The 20,902-nt window shown below is 37.1% G+C and overlaps 1 protein-coding gene across 1 annotated transcript; it reads left to right on the forward strand.

Moving 5' to 3' along the window:
* PAG1 (20S proteasome alpha subunit G1) lies at positions 1-20,277 on the forward strand. The gene is made up of 10 exons (XM_088954332.1): positions 1-287; positions 379-418; positions 544-627; positions 9,893-9,966; positions 16,061-16,147; positions 16,262-16,346; positions 16,812-16,858; positions 17,430-17,495; positions 18,915-19,005; positions 19,696-20,277. The coding sequence occupies exons 1-10, from the start codon at positions 184-186 to the stop codon at positions 19,765-19,767; spliced, it is 750 nt and encodes a 249-aa protein (XP_088810458.1). The 5' UTR covers positions 1-183; the 3' UTR covers positions 19,768-20,277.
* Positions 20,278-20,902: the final 625 nt, after the last annotated feature.

The raw sequence follows: 20,902 nt of genomic DNA on the forward strand, positions 1-20,902 counted from the left end.
CGAGTGCAACCTAACTCGGTCGAGTTGGACCCGAGTTTTTTCGCCTTTTAAGGTCCAATTGCGTAGCCCTCGGCACTCTGGCTTTCTTGAGATTCAAGAAAAACGTTCAGCTCGGCGAATTAAACCCGAGAAAGAAGTAGAACAAAGCTGCAGAGAAGAGAAGTTTGAAAACAGAAGAGAAAAATGAGCAGCATTGGAACTGGTTATGATCTTTCAGTCACCACTTTCTCGCCGGATGGACGGGTTTTTCAGATTGAATACGCAGCCAAAGCCGTCGATAACAGCGGGTACCATCTTCCTTCCCTGACCTTTATTCAACTTGGTTTTCTCAAATCTATTCTTTTTTTTTTGTTTGCTTACGGTCTGAACCTGTTATAGGACTGTTATCGGCATCAAATGCAAAGATGGGATCGTTATGGTAAGGTTTCTTGGGCTTGGGATCTCCTAATTTCTGTTCCCTTTTGCGCTTTTTCGTTTTCTGTTCTTTTGCTGTATCCTTCTGGGTGGGTGAAACTGCTGATGTTGGTGTGCGATGGGGTTTAGGGTGTGGAGAAGCTCATAACGTCGAAGATGATGTTACCGGGCTCAAATCGAAGAATTCATTCAGTTCATCGTCATTCTGGCATGGTATTTTTTTCTTGTGTTTTCTTTGTTTTTATTTTATCATTATGTTCTCTTTAGTCCTTCGTGATTTCGGGATTTCTTGTCTGCTCTTTTAGTTTTTCTTTTATTTCATCTTTATTAATGCATTATGAACTTTTCTAGGTTCCAGTTAATGGTGTCATTGTTAACATTGTTTTTATGGGTTTCTGCTGTTGCCATTTTTCTCTGATTCTGGAATCAACCATTCTTATGAAAAATAAGACTGCTGATCCAAACTCTGTTTCATAATATTGGCATATGGTTTTCCTGTTCTTTTTGCCACCATGTCTTGCAACTTGACACTGGAAATGCTGCTTATGCTCCTTTTGTCTCATTAAGGTACAGTTAGCATAGAAATGATAAATTAGTTCACTGAACTTACCATTGGAAGTTGCAATCTTACTTGTTAGTCTTCTTCCCCTTGTGATGAGAGTCCATATGTCCTTGAGATATGGACAAACCTTCTTTGTCTTGAAAATTCACAAAATATCAGCAAATGTTGAGGATACCATCAAAACTTTTTTATCGCAATTATATTTCTTTTTTTTTTTTTTGAGAAAAGGTAACTTGTAACTTTCATTAAAAAATCAAGGGGGGGGGGATGCACAAGCAGAGGACAAAACAAATCCAGAAAAACACCTAGAATTATATAGACATTGAGTTACACTACAAAAAAAAGCCCCATCCACCCCTAACTTAGCCAAAAAATCAGCATTGGAATTTAGATTCCTTGGTATCCATCTAAAAAACCAAAACGAGGAGGAATTCAAGTCTCAGATCTCATTAAGAAGATAGGCCAGTCTCCAATGGCCCTTCTCATTATGAACTACCCAGCCAATAGCATTTCCAGAGTCCCCTTTAACAACAAGAGATCTGACTTGGATTGATTTAGCTATTCTCATTCCGATTACATTTTGATGTTTGATGGCATCTGCACATCAATGTCAAGTCATCCAATTTCGGCCAGTATAGGAGGCCTTATTCATAAGAGGGCTGATACCATTATTTGGGCTTTTAGTGCACCAGCTGCCTCTGCTGAAGCATCTAAAGCTTAGGTTAGGGATCTTCTGTCTTGAGAATAGCTTGGGAATGAGAGCTGGGCTGGACTGGTATTCAACATAAGAAGAATGCCGAATTTCTATCAAGTTCCCGTCTAGGTCACCATAGTTGAGGCCTTTAAACTGATTGCTAGAAAGCATCCAAGAGAAGATGCAGGATAAAACTTTCCCTCTTAAGACCTTCAATCATAGTAAACTTATTCTAAAAAATTCTTCTGTTGCATTCCTCCCAGGTACACAACATAACAACTTGGATTAAAGTCCTCGAAAAGGTTCTACTTCTACCTCTGGAGCCCAACTTACAAGAAGGCCACTGATCGATGAAAGTAGAGATATTGTTGGGTGGGACCCAGTAGAAGATGAAGGAACAACTGCCATAAACTATGTGCCACCACACGGTTAATGAGGAGATAGCCAATAGACTTACTGTTTTTTTGATAGTTAGAAAGGAAACTTAGTAGAAGAGTATAGAACTTTACCCACTGAGGGGTGTGAGGTGCAACCTCTCAACAACAACAAAACAAGAAAACAAGATTGCAACTAAGCCCAAAACAAATGATCCCTGGAAACCCTTTGTTTAGCCAAAGTATCTGCGAACCCATTAGCTGATCTTCTTCCCCACTGAACTCTTATATTCATATTGCTGATGAGCCATTTAAACCTCTTTTGTCCTCCCTGTAATCCCAAATTACTGTTTCCAGGTTCTTCAACCAATCCGTCTCCAACTTAGAGTCCCCTTCATGTACATTACACAATTGTGAGGTGACAGATAAGAGATGCTTTTCTCCTTTGAATCTTCACAGGTGTTAATGTACTCCCTAGCAGCCTCCCAAAGAAAGAATGACACTTTAGATGGAGCTGCTGGGGGCTAAATTCTTTTAAACTAGAAGGCATGGGTTGGGAGACAGCAGTAAGGTGGGTGAAGAAAGATTTGGTGAAATGAGCCATTGGAGGTTAAGAATCAAAAACAATTATCTGGGAGATGACAGAAGAGAAATACCTCATTTAAGGAAAGGAGAAGGGAGGATATTTCCTGAAAGTCTGAAACTCATGATCTGAAAGGGATCTACAGAAGTTGAAACCTTCTTTAGATAGCTGACTTTATTATTACTGTTCAGCATGGAGAATCATGATGTTGTTAAAATCTGAGATTTGGATGTTGCCAGGATAGCGTTTTAGTTGTAGAACTTCTTCTTGGTGGGTGTGTGTGTGGATGGTAGAAGGTTATTGAGTTGGTTAACATGTATCACTATCACATTGAAAAATTATATGAGATGATGCCAATTCAGGGTCATTTTTTGTCATTTAGAAACCATTTCTTAGTCAAATGTGCTACTTTTGTTATGAGACCAGACAGAGATTTAATGGAAAGGAGGTTTTGTGACTCATAACCTTATAACAGGGTAGTCTTTTAGGTATCTAAAGGTTGTGGTTTAAGCCATTGTTACTAAAATCAGAGGAAGTTTCAGATTTTTTTTTTGATTGGTGGGCTTTAGATAATTTCCCATTATTAGTTAGAGTTGTTCATTCCAATGTGTAGAATCAACTCCAAATACCTTTGTTTTAATTTTGTGCAGAATGGCTTAAGCATTTTCCATGTCTCAGAAAAAGTTTCAACTGATTTTAGAAAAATTGGTGACATTTCTTAAGGAACAGAACGGAATGGCAAAGCAGGATGTTGCCAACCCCATATAGTTAGGACAAGAATTAGATATGATGATGATGGTCACATTTCCTCAAGATTTTGTTGTAATTTGGAATATTTTTACTTAGTAAAGTGATTTTCATTGGTATATCAAAAAATTTGAATTATCATTGAAATATCTAGAGGTAATCAATTTTTTTGTAAACCATGGCGACAGGATCATTTCATGTGGTAATCTGCAGAAATAGGCAGTGTCATGTAGGAAAGCTTAACCTAACCCTCTTCTCAGGTCTGAAACATTAATAATTGTAGTAGAATGGCTGTGAATGCCTTCTTCCCTGCATTAGTTTTAGCCTAGGCATGGCTTAGAGTTTAACCTATAACTTGGTAATGTGTCTTTGTGTTATTAATATTAAGGTGGCATTTGATAAATCTGAAAATTCAGATCTGAAAAGTTAAAAAGATATTAAAAGTGTCTGAAATCTGAAAAGAGGCATAGATGCTTTTCTACTTTTTAGAGGATCTGAATCCATAAGTTTGTTTGTGTTGGATCAACCCTTTACCATCTGAAATTTACTGATTTTACTATTTTACCCCTAAAACATACTATTTGGAAATGTTGAATTCAATTTGCATTATCTCATAAAAAATAATTTTCAACCTCAAAATAATATTGAAACAATACAAATAAAAAATAAAAAATTAATAATTACTAATTAATAAATGAAACGATTAAAATTAGAAAAATAATTAATGACTATAAAAGCATTAAAATAATTAATAATTAATAAAAATTATTTTAAATTAATAATTAATAAAAATATTATTATTATTCACTGAACCACCGCTGTTGCATGTTGCAGGGGCGATGGCGGGAAGACAAGAGAGAGAGAGAGAGAGAGAGAGAGAGCCGCCATTGCAACTTATAGCGGTGGTGGCGGGAAGATAGGGTGGAGAGAGAGAGAGGTCGAATGTTTATGTTTTCTGGGTTTGGGGTTGTTTGCTGAAATAGGGCTGTCGAATGAGAGAAGAAGAGGAAGAAGATATGAGATGGGCGGCAGAATGATCCTCAACCAGCCCTAATCTATTATATATAAGGACATTACATAATGTTACATAAATAGACAAGAATGTCCCTGATTAGTGATGGGACACCTAGTCAAAATAAATACTAAATAAGATTAGGCCCAGTAACTAAGGCCCAATAACTAATGACTTAAGACCCAACAAAGATAAACATACAAATTAAGACAGCCGAACCAACACTCCCCCTCAAGCTAAGCATGGATGTCAATCATGTTTAGCTTGCCAAGTAAGTCCACGAATTTCACTATAGCTAGCCCTTTAGTCAGAACATCTGCAATCTGCATCTCGGAGGGAGTATAAGGAATGCAGAGTTCTCCTGAGACAATTCTTTCTCTAACAAAGTGACGGTCTATCTCAATATGTTTCGTTCTATCATGTTGCACTGGGTTATTTGCAATGTTGATGGCAACCTTGTTGTCACAGTACAACCTGAGAGGACACTCAATCTTTATTCCAAGTTCTCCAAGTAGGATCTTAAGCCATAAAAGTTCAGCAACACCATGAGCCATAGCTTGGTATTTGGCCTCTACACTAGATCTAGCAACCACATTCTGTTTTTTATTCCTCCATGTAACTAAATTTCCTCCAACAAAGGTGCAGTACCCAGAAGTAGACTTCATGTCCCCAATAGAGCCAACCCAATCTGCATCAGTATATCCTTCAACTTCAATTTTACTGTTTTTCTTGAACATAATCCCTTTCCCCGGGCAAGACTTCAAATATATGAGGATCCTTTCCATAGCTTTCATGTGAGGGATTTTAGGAGTGTGCATGAATTGACTGGCAACATGTATAGCATAAGCAATGTCAGGGCGAGTGAGGGGCAGGTAAATCAACTTCCCCACCAGCTTTTGGTATCTTTCCTTATCAAGGTAGTCCTCTCCTACTGACACTTGTAGACCATGATTCTGTTCTATTGGAGTATCTGCTGGCCTACACCCCATCATGCCTGTCTCTTGAAGAAGATCAAGGATGCATTTCCGCTGACATATATAGGTGCCCTCTTTGGACCTTGCAACTTCAATCCCAAGAAAGTATCTCAGTTGGCCCAGGTCTTTCATCTCAAATTCAGCAACCAAAACCTCCTTTAGTCTTTTAATCTCTTCCTGATCATCCCCTATAATTACCATATCATCCACATAGATAATAAGTGCCGTAAGTTTGCCATTTCTCTTCCTTATGAATAGTGTATGATCTGCCCCACTTCGAGTGTAACCCCCTTTCTTCATGACCCCACATAGCTTCTCAAACCAAGCTCGAGGGACTGCTTAAGGCCGTTTAGGGCTTTTCTCAGTCTACATACCTTCTTGCCAAAACCATAACCTGATGGAGGATCCATGAACACCTCTTCATGCAGGTCGCCATTCAAGAAAGCATTCTTCACGTCCAACTGATGTAGCTCCCATGAGAAATTTGCAGCTAATGATAATAGAACTCGGATTGTGTTGAGTTTTGCCACCGGAGCAAAGGTTTCTTTGTAGTCAATCTCTTCTTTTTGAGTAAACCCTTTTGCTACCAGTCTAGCCTTGTACCTCTCAATGGACCCGTCCTCCCTATGCTTCACAATGAACACCCACTTGCATCCAACAATGCCTTTCCCTTCTGGTAGATCTACTAATTCCCAAGTCCTTGCTTTCATTAAGGCCTTCATTTATTCGTCCATAGCCCCTTTCCATTTTGGGTCAGATACTGTCTCAGAATACCTGGTAGGAACATGCACAAAAGAGAGAGCAGACACAAAAGAACAATAACGAGGAGACAAATGTGAGTAAGACACAAAATCAGCAATGGGGTGTCTGATAGTACAAGAACGAGTAGACTTACGAAGGGCAATAGGAAGATCCAAGTCAGAGGAACTGATAGGATTACCTTGAGTTTCTGAGACAGGTTGATATGAGTCCAATTGGTTGCTGTCATGAGTTAGAGGACCCTTCTTCCTTCTGTTGTAGGTGATTCTGATATTTCTTTGCAGCCTGCTGGAGTCTTTAGTAATATTTGCAACATCACTAGTAGTAGCTGGTACAATGGGAGCCTCACTAGATTCACCCGGGATCAGGAGGAGAAGATGGAAGGCCTGAGGTCGAGAGAGGTACAAAGAATGGGGGAACAGAAGAATCCTCTTCTATCCCACTAGTCTCCCCCTGAAGAGGATTCTGGGAAGAATGAAAATAGGATTGAGACTCAAAGAATACCACATCCTTTGTGACATATTTTTTCTTGGTGACTGGATCATAACACTTTTATCCCTTCTGAGTAGGGGAGTACCCCAAAAAGATTCCCTTTGTAGCCCTAGGATCCAATTTGGTCTTCTTCGGATCCTTGACATGTATAAAGCATACACAACCAAAGACTCTTGATGGAAGAGAAAAGTCAGGAAGATGAGGGCAAAGAACAGAGAAAGGAGTTTTCATCCCCAATACTTTGCATGGCATTCGATTTATCAGATATGATGCAGTAAGGATTGTTTGAGACCAATAGTTTTTTGGAACTTTGTGCTAAAATAGTTAGGCTCGAGCAGTCTCCAATAGGTGCCTATTCTTGCGCTCAACAACCCCATTCTATTGGGGGGTACTAGCACAAGATGACTGATGAATCATTCCAGCATCCTCCATAAACAGATTCAAGGACCTTTCAAAGTATTCTGCAGCATTATCTGACCTGAATTATTTGACCTTTGTACCAAATTGTGTTTCAATCATTTTGCAAAATGTCATGGTTACCTGCGGCACTTCTTCTCGTGCTTTTAATAAGTAGATCCATGTGCATCGAGAATAGTGATCAATAAAACTGATAAAGTATCGAAAGCCATCAACAGAAATAATGGGAGAGGGGCCCCAAACATCAGAGTGGACTAAGTCAAAAGAAGCTCGAATTTCATTACTCGAAGTTGAATAAACAGTTCTACATTGCTTTGATAGTTGACAGACTTCACAAACTAACTCTTGACTTGAAACACCTTTGAATAATTCTGGAAACAACACTTCCAATGATGAAAAAGGTAAATGACCTAGCCTAGCATGCCACAGATGTAACCTAGCTATTGACTCCACATTGGACTGACTACATGTAGCAGATGTTTGCAAGGCCGAACTGATGTCTGCATCAAGGTAGTAGAGACCTCCACACTCATGACCGCTCTAAATCGTTCTCTTCGTCAATCTGTCCTGAAAGACACAATGAGTAGGAAAAAAGGTTATGCTACAATTCAAATTTTTTGTAAGCTTTGAAACAGGTAAGAGATTTGAAGAAAGATTGGAAACATGCAAAACAGATTTGAGTGAGAAGTCCTTGCTTAGGTCAACCACTCCTTTCCCAGAGATGGTAGAGAGAGAACCATCAGTAGCCCTCATTTTATCTTGGCCAGACATTAAATGATAGGAAGAAAATAGAGAAGACACGTGTGTCATGTGGTCAGTTGCACCAGAATCAATAATCCAAGAGGCAGGATCAATAGTACTAGTTGCATTAAAGGCAGAGACAATACCTGATCTGGCAAGGGAGGAGGATGGAAGAGAATTGGTCCTTAGACGGGCTAGGGCCCGGCTAAGTACTTCTACTTCATCGACAGTAAAACCCAAGGACCCGGTTCGAGGGGAATTAGTAGTCTGCCCCATGGAAGAAGAAGTAACTGTAGATGAGTGTTTTGAACCATCATCACTTTGACCCGTAGCCAGATTCACACTTGTAGATTGACCCTTCAGATGCTTCTTATCTTTCCTCAATGCAGCTAGCTTCAGATGTGGATGGAGAACCCAACAGGTCTCTTTCACATGCCTTTCCCCTCCACAGTGGGTGCACTTCAGATGTCTCTTGTCAGAGTGCCTGTTTCCCCTTTGATTTGTAGAGATTAGGGCCGAATGCTCTATCGACCTGCATCTCTTTTCTTCTCACCTCTTCATTCCTCACAAGGTAGTAAACATGATGTAAGTCTGGCATTTCATCCATTCCCAGAATTTGGGACCTTATGCTCTCATATATAGGATCTAGGCCAGCCAGAAACTTAAATTCTCTACCCTCTTCAATTTGTTTGTCACGCTTTTCCTTATCTCCGGCACTCTCCCAATCAATAATAAGGTGGTGATCTAACTCTTCCCATAGTCCTTCTAGTGTGGCAAAATATGTTGCAACACTCATATCTCCTTGCCTCAAGGCAGCAATGTCTTGATTCTGTCTGTAAATTCTAGCATTATTCTTTTTCTGCCCATAGGTTTTAGAAACTTTTTCCCATATCTTGGCAGCCGTGGAGAAATGTTGAACAGTCCTAGCTACTCTTGGAGTCATTGAGGCAAGTAGCCAGGACATAACTGTAGCATTCTCCTTGCGCCAAGCTGCATATTCAGCACTCCCCACTCCTGGTTCCTTTTTCTGCTCGTCCAAGTAACCAATGAGTTCCCGGGATGTGATGAAAAGCATGGTTGAGACAGACCATTCTCTGAAGTTGTACTCATCCAACAACACATTTGTGATCTATAGGCTGTGCATATTTGGATTCTCTAGATTAGGAGACCTCCCACAAGCCCTAACATCTCTAGAAGACACTTCCCCGGATATGGAGGACATCTTCACTTACTTGTTAATGTCAAGACTGTAAACGCAATATATAGTGAACTGTTTCACACTTACGAAACTTGTTGCACTGTAAACTCAGTCTTGAGAACCCGACACAGAGCTGAAACACCGAGTACTACACTGCACACTGGCAACCAAAAAGAAAGATGAGAGAGTTAACTGCGAGTAGAAGAAGAGGCGGCTGTTGTAACCAGTCGAAAGATTAGTGCTCTGATACCATGTTTGCTGAAATAGGGCTGTCGAATGAGAGAAGAAGAGGAAGAAGAAGAAGAAGAAGATATGAGATGGGCGGCAGAATGATCCTCAGCCAGCCCTAATCTATTATATATAAGGACATTACATAATGCTACATAAATAGACAAGAATGTCCCTGATTAGTGATGGGACACCTAGTCAAAATAAACACTAAATAAGATTAGGCCCAATAACTAAGGCCCAATAACTAATGACTTAAGACCCAACAAAGATAAACATACAAATTAAGACAGCCGAACCAACATGGGTTATCAGGGGTAACTCGTGTCATTTCCAAAATATTGTAAGGATATTTTGGACATTGCACCGGGGCTGAAATGCGTCTGAGCGCGTTAAGAGCCGACCAAGGTCTATTATTTTCAGATCTGAAAATAAGATTCAGATTAATTTTAAGAGGTAAAACCAAACAAGGGGTGAGGTCTGAAAAGTAGCATTTTCAGATTCAGACCTCTAAAAAGTGCAATCAAACGACCCCTAAGCTCCGAACTGAGATTAACTATCAAGCAAATTATGAAGATTTTTTACTGAAAGAGGAATTTGTTGTTGTAATATTGCCTATTTGTGAAGTTGAATATTATCTTCTTGAATCATAGCATATTAGATTAAATGTATCTGACTTTTCTCTGTACTCTTACAGGCTGTGGCTGGCTTAGCAGCAGATGGGAGGCAAATTGTTGCACGAGCCAAAGCTGAGGCAACTAACTATGAGAGGTAGCGTCATGAAATATGACTTTTTAGACATATCAAACCATAGATATGGTCAAAATTCTTTGTGCTTGTTTGTGTGGATTCTTTTTGCAACTATATAAATACGTAAATATATTTATAATTTTACATGCATATGTTTCACTTGTTTATAAAGACTAACCAAAGTATGGAGCTCAAACAGGCAGTGAAGTGAATGAAAAGAACAAATGAGAAGTGAGGCTCAAAATATCCTTGAGAAATGGGAAGAAATTTTCTAGTTAAATGCTATGTTTGAGTTGCTAATATTCTTTTTGTGATATCCCATTAGGTTTTTTTTTGCTTATTTCTTTTTCAGTGTCATTCCTTGTTTTTTTTTCAGTTCCTTTTTCTACTTAGTTTTCCTTTTCATTTTGATTTTCTACAATTAATTCAACACTTTTTTTTGGATATTTATGCTCTTTCTCCACTTTTATTTTATAACTTGTTATTTCATCCCACCGGCTCCCCATTTTCTTTTTTAATTTTCACATGGCATCATTTTCTATTTCCACTCTGGTTATCTTTCTTCATGAATTTTCTCATTCTCTTTGCCACACCTTGGATTTGATGCAGGAACTGATCAGTCAAAATTGGAACTTTCTGAAATTTTATGTATTTCTGTATTTTTGGACACGGGGGGGGGGTATTTTTGTCATTGGACCAGTCCTGTGTCGGCCTGGCCCATGATATCTTGTTCTTCTAATTTAGTAAGATTTTTCTTTTTTTTTTTTTATGAATGAAGGTAGTTTTATTAAATCAAATATCAATAATACAATCAGCCTAGGAGGAGGCACGAGATGTTACCCCCCTAGGACTGAAACACCAAAACTGCCCAGGCCTGAGACACGATTACAAAGTAGCCCAAAATAGATCTCCCCTTGACACCCCTTGCTTGGCCAGAGAATCAGCCATTGCATTTGCTGATCTTCTGACCCACTGAAACCTGACAGTCATATTCCTTGTCATCCATTTAACTTTCTTTAACAGATCCCTGTAGCCCCAACAGGCTGTTTCTGGGCTGATTAGCCAGCCTACTACTACCTTGGATCCCCTTCTACTAGCAGATTGGTCACTCCAATTTGACTAGCCATCTGTATACCTTGTACCGCTGCTAGTAGCTCTGCCCTTACTGAATCACCTTTCAACCACTGGTCCTGAAAATAGAGACAACATATTGCTGTCTCTGTCTCTCAGAATCCCACCTATTCCCGATGGCCCTGGGTTACATTGGCAGCTACCATCAAAATTCAAATTTATCACACCATCCGGGGGGGGATCCATTTAGCTTGTGATTTGATCTTGGTTTAGTAAGATTTTTCTTTCAATTTTCAGTTCCATTGCATTACTAGTGGAAAGCTATTGAGTTTCTTGATGCACAAGATAGGCAGTGTCATTTTGGTAATTATGATGAACAATATTCTTGGCCACAAAAGTCACTCTATGAATAGATGTATTCTCTTCATTTTGAAGCCAGTGTAGATTTCTTAGAGCTCTTTTGCAAGCTTGCTGTAATTGTATGGAGTGATTCCCTAAAATTCTAGAGAGTGATTCTAAGTCTCTTGGAGTGGTTCCTTGGGGTTTCTTGTTCTCTCTCTCTCTCTACTCTTTTCCTTCTTTCTATATTTCTCTCTCTCTGATTACAACTTCTTCGTAATATGGGATCACAATTTATTTGAGGGCTGGAACAGGGTTAATTCTAGCTTGTATCAACTTACTCTATCCCTGGTGCATTAGGATCTTTTTCTGAATAGATACAATTCCATGTCTCTATGGATCATTTTCCACATCAGTTCCAAATTGTTTTGATGATTGTTTTCACAAAAAAAAAAAAAAAAAAAAAAACAAAACTATGTTTTGGTGTTAGTTGTTTCCTGGGTGAATTGCTTTGTTTAGTGCATTTCTCAATAAAAATCTTCTTACTTTACAATCAATAGATGGAAACAGATGCATACACTGTAATATCAGGTTGGAGACTCTATATCTTATTGTTGTTTTAATTAACAACCGGTTTAATTGATAAAAAGTTTCAGCCCCAAAATGAATTCATAAGTTGACATCTTTCTGCATATTTTTTTAGAGCTGCATCACTCACTCAATGTATTTCTATTAACTGCTTTGTACCAAGACTTACTAGTTGATTGACGACCAATTATCACTCATGGAGTTGATTGAACAAAAATCTCTCTGAAAAAGAAAGAAGCCCAAAATTCGGATTAATAAGGAAAAGTGGAATAAGAAAACTTTTTGTTTAAGGATATAGCAGGTATAAAATTTTCTTATGGTGTAAAGCCTGGAAGTTTCTTTACAATCTTTTTCCATAGATAAAACTATACATTACTAACATTATCAACCTATCAATAATAACCATCGAATTGGTAAATTCATGAAGAGGGAAAGAAATGAGAGTTTATTCCTGAATTGGTAAGTTTCTTTACAATCTTTTGGAATGGTTCTTTTTTCTACTGGGTTGGAGATAACCCTATCCATTAATGTGTAAGTTTATTTAAATCAAGCTTTTTCATGTTGCCAAGGAGAGTGAAAGTCTTATGAGGATGTGCAAGGACAGTGGTGGTATGGACAATAAGGGAAGAAAGAAATGAGAGGATTTTCAATGGGAACGCAATGTAGTAAGGAAGCAATCATTGAAAATATTGCAGCGAAAGTCATGTATTGAATAAAAACCTTGTATAATTTTGGTCTGTTTTCAATGGATAATATCCTTGGAGGATGGCAATGAGTTGTCTGCTTCTTCAACTGGACCCAAGTACAACACAATCCATCAAGTGCTAATCAAGTAAATTTGAGCTTTGATGGGTATAGTATGATGAATCCAGGACCTAGGGGTGTCAATTGGACTGGATTTGGTCCAATCCGATCCAGTCCAATGTGAGTCCATTACAAATGGACCAGGTCCAATCCAATCCAATGAATATTTTGGACCATTTTGGATCGGTCCAATTCAATATCTGGACTGTCCAATCTATTCAAATTTCTTTTAATTTAGATTGGTTTTAATCCAGGTCCATTGACACCTATATTCTTATCTTCTATCAATGGACCAAATATTGTCTCAATACAGTCCAATTTAAATTCATTACAGATGGACTAGGTCCAATCCTATCCAATAAATAATTTGGACCATTAAGTCTGGACTGGTCCACTTCAATATGTCTTGTTGGTCCATGCAATCCGTTCAAATTGATTTTGGATTGGACCCCATCCAATCCAAAGCCGGTCCATTGACACCCCTACCAGGACCCTCAAGAATAGGTGGGGTGTTTAGGGATGAACATCAAAGCATATTAACAGTATATTTGAGCCCGTTTGGTCATGATGACTCAATAACAGATCAATTATATTGGGCTCAATTATAATATGAAGAGAAAGGAGGTGACTACTTGCTATCCCATGCGCAGGGATGCTTGGCTTATTACATAATTCATTCCTTTCCAGATTTAATAGTGTTTAAAAAGGCACCAATAAAAATGGTTCTACACCTTAGCCAATACATGGAATAATTTACACTCTAATATAGATATACGCCCTATTTAGGGGGGTGCAAGTTGGGTGCCCAATTTTGAGAATTTACCTTTTCTCAAAGAAAAAAATTTACACAACATCGGGTCTAGGTCCTTGGGCAATGCCCATTCAAATTTTTTGACAAGAACTGAATTGGGTTAGGGCAGCAACTTGGGCCTAATTTGAAGCTATCCTGTTCCTATGTGGCATATTGGAGGCATTGAGACACGTCTATCACAAAAGGATTTGATCGTAAATGAGTAGACAATCCTTCTTTGTAATATGGTAACTTTTTCTCAGAAAAAAAATATTGGTTGTAGATGAATAACTTGGACATAGAGCAATGTCCTCCTAGTGTTTGCAGCCTAATTGGTGAACATTGTTAGACCTAGACTCGACCCAAAACTGATTGTCACTAAGTCATAGTTTAAATGGTTTGACTGTTTGGTTTGGTTGTTCAAATTGTTCAATTAAAAATTCCAAGAAGGAAAAATTAAATAATAGAAAATAGTTCCTATTATCTTTTAAATCTATTTTGTATTAAAATTAGCTTAAAACAGTAAATATTATAGGAATTCATCAACAAAACAATAAATATTATAGGCTATAATTATAGTTGTGAAAATATTACAACTTATGATACAATTCATAATTTGTATCAAGAGAAATGAACCTCAAGGCCTTTGATTTGAATTTTTTGTTGGAATCATATTTTGTAAAAACCTTAAATTTTTTTGTTTGAATCCTACAATTTGATTCATGAATGCTATGATCTATATGATTTATACGGTTCAAATCAACTCTACTTTGTCATTTCTTTGTTCCAGACTTGTTCTAAAGTCCTTTGTAGAAAATGATTTATATAAGTATTTATCACCTTTTAGAAACCATGTTGAGTTTATTTTCTGTCATATATAGTTTAAACAACCATTATATGCGGATTATTTGACTTTTAAGTTGAACTTGCTGATATCATCTGTGGCTCCTAGTGTAGAAGTGATAAATTCTATTGTTTTAGGTACACATGGTAGATATGGATTAAAATAGGGTAAAAATAGCTTTCACTATATATTTAGATTTTAAGTATATATATTTATAATTTTCTGACCAATTTGTAAAAAGCAGAACTAATTTTATGTTTTATAATATGATTTGATTCAATTTTCTCTACAATTTATGATACAATTTTGATTTTCAGAACATTAATGTAACATGTTCTAGAACATATATATGAGATAGGTTTGTCCAAGTCAACATTTCTCAGAACCTGACAGCCTAAAAATCTGTTTTTGTTGCTGATTCCTGGTTATAGTGGTCTGACTGTTGAGTTGGTCTAAGTATGATTAAGCTCAGTGGAACTTCTGCTGAAACAGAGGTTTTAGGCTTTTAGCCATAATGTTGATTGTTGAGAGCATGCATATAAATTAAAGAAATAGAAATACTCTCTACTAAATGAAACTGAATTTTATCTCTAGCCATGGCAAATCATCATATCTATGAGAAAATAGTATTTTGAATCTATTAATTTCAATATATGAAACATGGCATCAAAATATAGTTCATATTTTATTGAAGAATTTCATATAAAAAAGTATTAGCAACTAAAGAAGGCTTTAATTTTATATTAATAAAAGATTGAAGAGAGAGAATAACAAAAGGAAAAGAAGAACACAAGTGGAGCCCCTATTCTATTTAATGTGTGAAAGCGTAATTGAAACAAAAAACAGATGCCTATTTAATCCATGTTTTGTTTCTTTCTCTCATCTCAAAATCTTTGGATCCTTTATGCTTTTAAAATCCTAAAAGAGAGCATATGTAATAGGATGCATCAGCACATTCTTATAAGTAATAAAATGCATCCATAGTAATAATATTATTACATTAAGATTTTCTTTGGCAATGAAAACTACCATTTCTCAAAAATTATTATATTAAGATATCTTGTGAATTGCAAGTCTTGTTGCACGGGAAGGGGCCTTGTTGCCTTAGAAGGTGCTTAGGTCCTGTTTGGTTTGCTGCCAGGTGCTTTGTTTTTTATCCTTTATTGTTGATTTTGGGGGGGGGGAGAATGAGCAACAAAGTTCTTTGCTATGAATGAGTTTTAAGTCAGTTATGATGGAGCTTCTTGACTAAATAGTTAAAATGAACTCATAAGTCATAGCATCGAGTCTCCACAACCAATAAATAGAAAATAATACAAATACTGCTGCTGTAAAAATACTGGAACTATTTGGTAAAAGAAAAAGTTATGTAGCCCATTGTTGGCCATTTGACTTCCCCATTATTTACTTCAGCCACCAATTTTATGCACCGAATGCTTATTTGTACAATGTTTTTTTTTTGTCATTTCTTGTGCTATCTGTATGTCTTTTCTCCTTATCTCTGTGGTCAACAAGAACGTATGAACTTTCTAAATGATAATATCAGCATATATATATATGTGTGTGTGTGTGTGTGTGTGTTAGATTTTCTGCATTTCTATCTGGGTTTTTAGTTATTAAATTTTCTAAATATCTCTCCAAATGTTCATTTACAGATTATGATGTTTTTTGTTGTGCAGTGTTTATGGTGATTCCATACCTGTGAAAGAACTTGCTGAACGCGTTGCTAGTTATGTGCATTTATGTACACTTTATTGGTGGCTCAGGTTTGTGACGATAGATAATTACATTTCAATTATGATACATTTTCATTCCTTTCCTCCCTTTACATTGCCAATTATGTTTTTTTTTCTTGATGAAAAGAATCAACATTTATGCAGACCTTTTGGATGTGGAGTAATTCTTGGAGGCTATGACAGAGAAGGACCACAACTATACATGATTGAGCCTTCTGGTGTTTCCTATGTGAGTTAAAACTTATAGCTGTTGGACAAACGGTGCTCATTTGATTATTTTACTTGCCTTATTTGATGCTGGTAAAATTTCTGTTAATCTGGTTGATGATAGAAAGGCATACATAGTCAAATGCAAGGTGCCAAGTGATTGATTGGCAAGGCCTCCTGCTGGTTGTAGCAGAGGCTTGGAATCGAATCCTGCACTATTTTTGGGGGACGGGCTACCCCCGTTGTGTAGCCCCGTGAAGCAAAAAAGAAGGCATACATAGACAAATGATGCTCCTTTCTTTCTCATGTAATCTCATAAAAGAAGTTCTCTTTGCTTCCTCTTTTTCTTTTTCTAAGCTGAGTTGTTACTGTATATTTCTTTCCTCATTATTTTTTATCTGTTTGCACAAACATATATTTTGGATTATGTAGTTGTGTATCTAAGATCCCTTCTAATTTACCAATTTACATTGTGAAATTGTTCTAGAGGTACTTTGGTGCTGCAATTGGGAAGGGGAGGCAAGCAGCTAAAACGTAAGTTAGTTATAGTACATTTTTTTTTTTGGAAAAAGGATTAGTTATAGTACATCTTTCTAAATGAATCTAAGTTAATATTGTTAGCCAAACTCTAATAATTGTTCAACAATGGCTTAGTGGTGCAAATGGTACATATACATACAATGGACTTCCTGTAATGCCTGTTAAAATAATTAATAATTAAATAAAAGCCAATATAGAGAATGGTCTGAATCATATGTTGGATGGTTGTAGTGGTCAAGTTGATTAAAATTTTGGTGAGCTTAGTTTAGAGTAGTTGTGTTCAGCATGTGCATTGCATATTGTATGCCATTGCCAGACTGTTTTATGGCTCGTTAAGAATTTAGTAATTCCTTATTTTGTGGCCTTCAATGAGATTAGGAGTAAGAGCAACACTACATATGTTTAGTGCTTGAACAAAAATGGGATTTATGCTTTTGATCTTTTCCTCCTCTTAACATATCTCTTATTATTATAATCCCTCTTGTAGGGTTTGATTGTCTTATTTATATATGATCTGACTTAGTTCATTTAATAATTGTGCTGATATGGTTGATGGTGTCGACAGAGAGATCGAAAAGTTGAAACTTTCTGAAATGACATGCAGGCAAGGTGTCATTGAAGTTGCAAAGATGTGAGTGGTTTCTGTAATAATTGTTTATGCTTGACTTGATATAGTAATTAATGCTCACCTTCATTATTTTACCTATGATTTCCCTCCATATTGCCATTTTATTTCTGTACCTATACATATAGATGGAAACATGAGAATCTGACCTGAGCATGAGGCGTCCTACCTGGCCAGTATTAATGGCTAGAAATTCCAGTTGAGGGGGAGGGGCGCTTCTTTGTGCTCAACATTTTTCCTTACTGCAAGGACTCAAAATAACTAGAAGTTTCAGCTTGATAGGTTGGAAATTGAAGGTGATTCCCAGTACATTATAGGCTAGAACTTCATTATGATGGATTATGAGATTAGCAAATGATCTAGCAGACACCTTGGTGAGGTCTGGAGTTCAAAGGGCTGGGATGTAAATGGATTATGCAATGCCAGAAAAGAGGGGCTAAGGTGTTTGGAGGGTGACTGTGATATATATCGTCCAAAGCTTCAAATTTTTATTTTATTTTAGGGTCATTACTAAGACACCCTCTATAGTTCCACCTAATTACTAAGACCTACCCTATAGTTTGTGTATTACTAAGGCACCCCCCCTACTTTGAAATGAAAAACATTGTAACTCTAATTTGTTTAAATCATTCATGTTCTGAAACTATTTGACTCAGATAGTCAAACAATCTAAGTATTTCTTATCTCTAGGTTGAAGAATAATTTTATTTTAGGCTAGAATAGAAATCTCTCTTGCTCACGCACACATGCATATTCTTGTGCGTGTGTGTGAACACATACACACTTTTATTTGAGTCCTGCACTTGTTTGCAGTGATCTTGCCATGCACTTGCATTTGAGTCTGTGACAGGTGTCTCAACTTCCATTACACTTGCAAGTACCTGTGCATATTGGACACCTGTCAATGACTCAATGCAAGTGCACAAGAAGTGCTGCAGATCTGGATTGCTTTTACACATGCTTGCACCCACTCACCCACATCTGTGCATGTGAGAGCTTTTATAGTTTGAATTCTTTCCATTCCATTGGTTTCTTATTTTGTCATCAGACTCAACTGAAACTCATAGAAATAACATTATGCTTATTTGATGCTTGTGTGCCAATAAATTTGAAAGGCTAATCTAATATACTGAACCTTGAAGTCATCACAGAATCAGCTGTTTTGATTGAAAATCGTCAGGAAGACTCACTGTTTCTCATGGCCATTTACTGCATCCTATTCTAAGTTTTACCAATTACTGCGTAGCAGTTTTTAACTTTTGTCTTGCAAAAGAACTTAAGGAACTCCCTTCTTCACTTAAAAAATGGAGACGAGTGCAATTGGAACTGGAGAAACTATTTGCTTTGACCATGTTTATTTTATTTGCAATTTCACTTGTTTGATAAAATTCCTTCACTTTTTTCATTTGCATATCTGGTGTGCAGCATTTATGGAGTACATGATGAGGCAAAGGACAAAGCCTTCGAATTGGAGATGAGCTGGGTCTGCGATGAGTCAAATCGACAACATCAAAAGGTAAAATTGTATCCTGGTAGACCTCGCTGTCTTTGTAAAGTAAATGTAATGGTGTCATAGGTATCATTCAAAAGCATTGAATATATATTAAGGCTGCAAATGGATCAAAATATTATAAATTGATTGTTAAATCAAATCGGATTTTATTAGATTGGGAAGGGTTTATCCATCCTTGATTCATTTATAAACAGATCAAATTTGGACAATCGGATGCCATTTGCAGCCCTAAAATATATAATAGGTGCAATAATAAGTGAAATGGGAACTCACAAACCTTGATTTGGTAGTGTGATGATGAAGCAGCAGGGAATGCTCAAGTCATGATGGATTTTTTCTTTTTCTTTTTTTTTTTTTAGCTGGGGGGGGGGAATGAATGCTAAGTTTTCTCTTTTTATATGATTACACCAAGGAGTTTCAATATAAACAATTAGTAATTTTATGCGTTGATCTGCTTATTTTGATCTTCAACTATTCAAACAATTGTGACAAAAAAATGCAAAATATCATTTTTAATGTGCAACTCAGTGAAAAGAAAAGGATATTGAGTTAGTCACTTGTTAAAACAAAGTAGAGTTGGAATTTCTTTTTCTTCAAACCTATGCAGTGGGTTTTAGCAACCAAGTTCAAGAATCATATCTTTGGTTTTATACTTTTATTCTTGTATTCATTTATTTGCTTTCGAAATTTCAGGTTCCAGATGATCTCTTAGAGGAAGCCAAGGCAGCAGCCAAGGCTGCATTAGAAGAAATGGATGCAGATTGATAGAATAAAAGAACAAACATTGCCCATCTGTGATAGAAGTACCGTTGTCTTGGTTGTGTAGGAAGCTGTATCTTTTTATTTTATTTTTCTCTTCTTTTCAGCTCTTTTGTCTTTGTACCTTGCCTTGTTTTTTTTTTTTTGGTTATGTGGGGTTGCTAATATGGACATCAAAATCTGCCGCCCAGGGTAAGGTCTTAGGGGGTTACAGACCATTGGACGTTGGATCCTTCATGGGTCTCGGCCGCAAGGGAAATGAAAAGCTAGTATTGCAGGTTTATAATGTCGAGGCAGTGCTGACTTTGGATCTGAACAACCCATTTATTTGAATAGCCACTTGAAACCCTGTAGCTAGATCAAATATGGTAGCTTCAAGAGTACATTTGTAGTGAGTTCTAGGTCTTAATGCTTGAAGCCATAAATAATCTTTGTTTGTCTTTGACTTTGAGAACACCTGAAAACCAAGGTTCTTACTATCTTTGCTTGCAACAGCTGATCAGGGTTTAAGTTTAATTCTACTTGTAGCTCACAACTCCATGATAACTGCGTTTTTATTATATTCATATGGATGATGAAATGATTCTTCCATTATCTTCCAAAACGTTTACCGTGAAATGTTGCAGATTGCGTCAACAGATCCAGACCCCTTTTTTTCTCTGTAAAACTATAAGAAAACTATATGCATGGCAAAATATTAAATTAGGCCATGCTCTGATAATCTCCCAACAAAATCTGTTCCAGGAGGAAGACACTTGTACCACCTTCCCCACTTCAGCCTTTTGATACCGATCCTCTCTAGCCTTACAGGGCAGGTATCACGTTAAGGTGTTGTAACTTGTAAGGGCTTCTTGTGTAAGAACAGTACACTTTCCACATTCTCCATGGATTTTGTTTCTGGAAAACAACTGAAAAACAGATTGTCAAATTCTGGCGTATTTTTTAGGCTCAAATTTTAATCTGGTTCTTGCCCTCTGTATTGGCTGATTTGACCACACAAGTCCAGAATGATAAGAATCTAGGATAAATGCAATCATTGAACTTGCTGCCTTTGGAATTGGCTACTTGGCTGGCTTTTCTGGATGAATGTTGAATAGGGTTTATCCTTCAGGACTAAGTTTAAATCATAGCATTACAACAA

The sequence above is a fragment of the Nelumbo lutea genome, chromosome 7 (genome assembly GCF_056320005.1).
Source record: "Nelumbo lutea isolate HS-2025 chromosome 7, American lotus-T2T, whole genome shotgun sequence".
In the NCBI taxonomy this organism is placed as follows: domain Eukaryota; kingdom Viridiplantae; phylum Streptophyta; class Magnoliopsida; order Proteales; family Nelumbonaceae; genus Nelumbo; species Nelumbo lutea.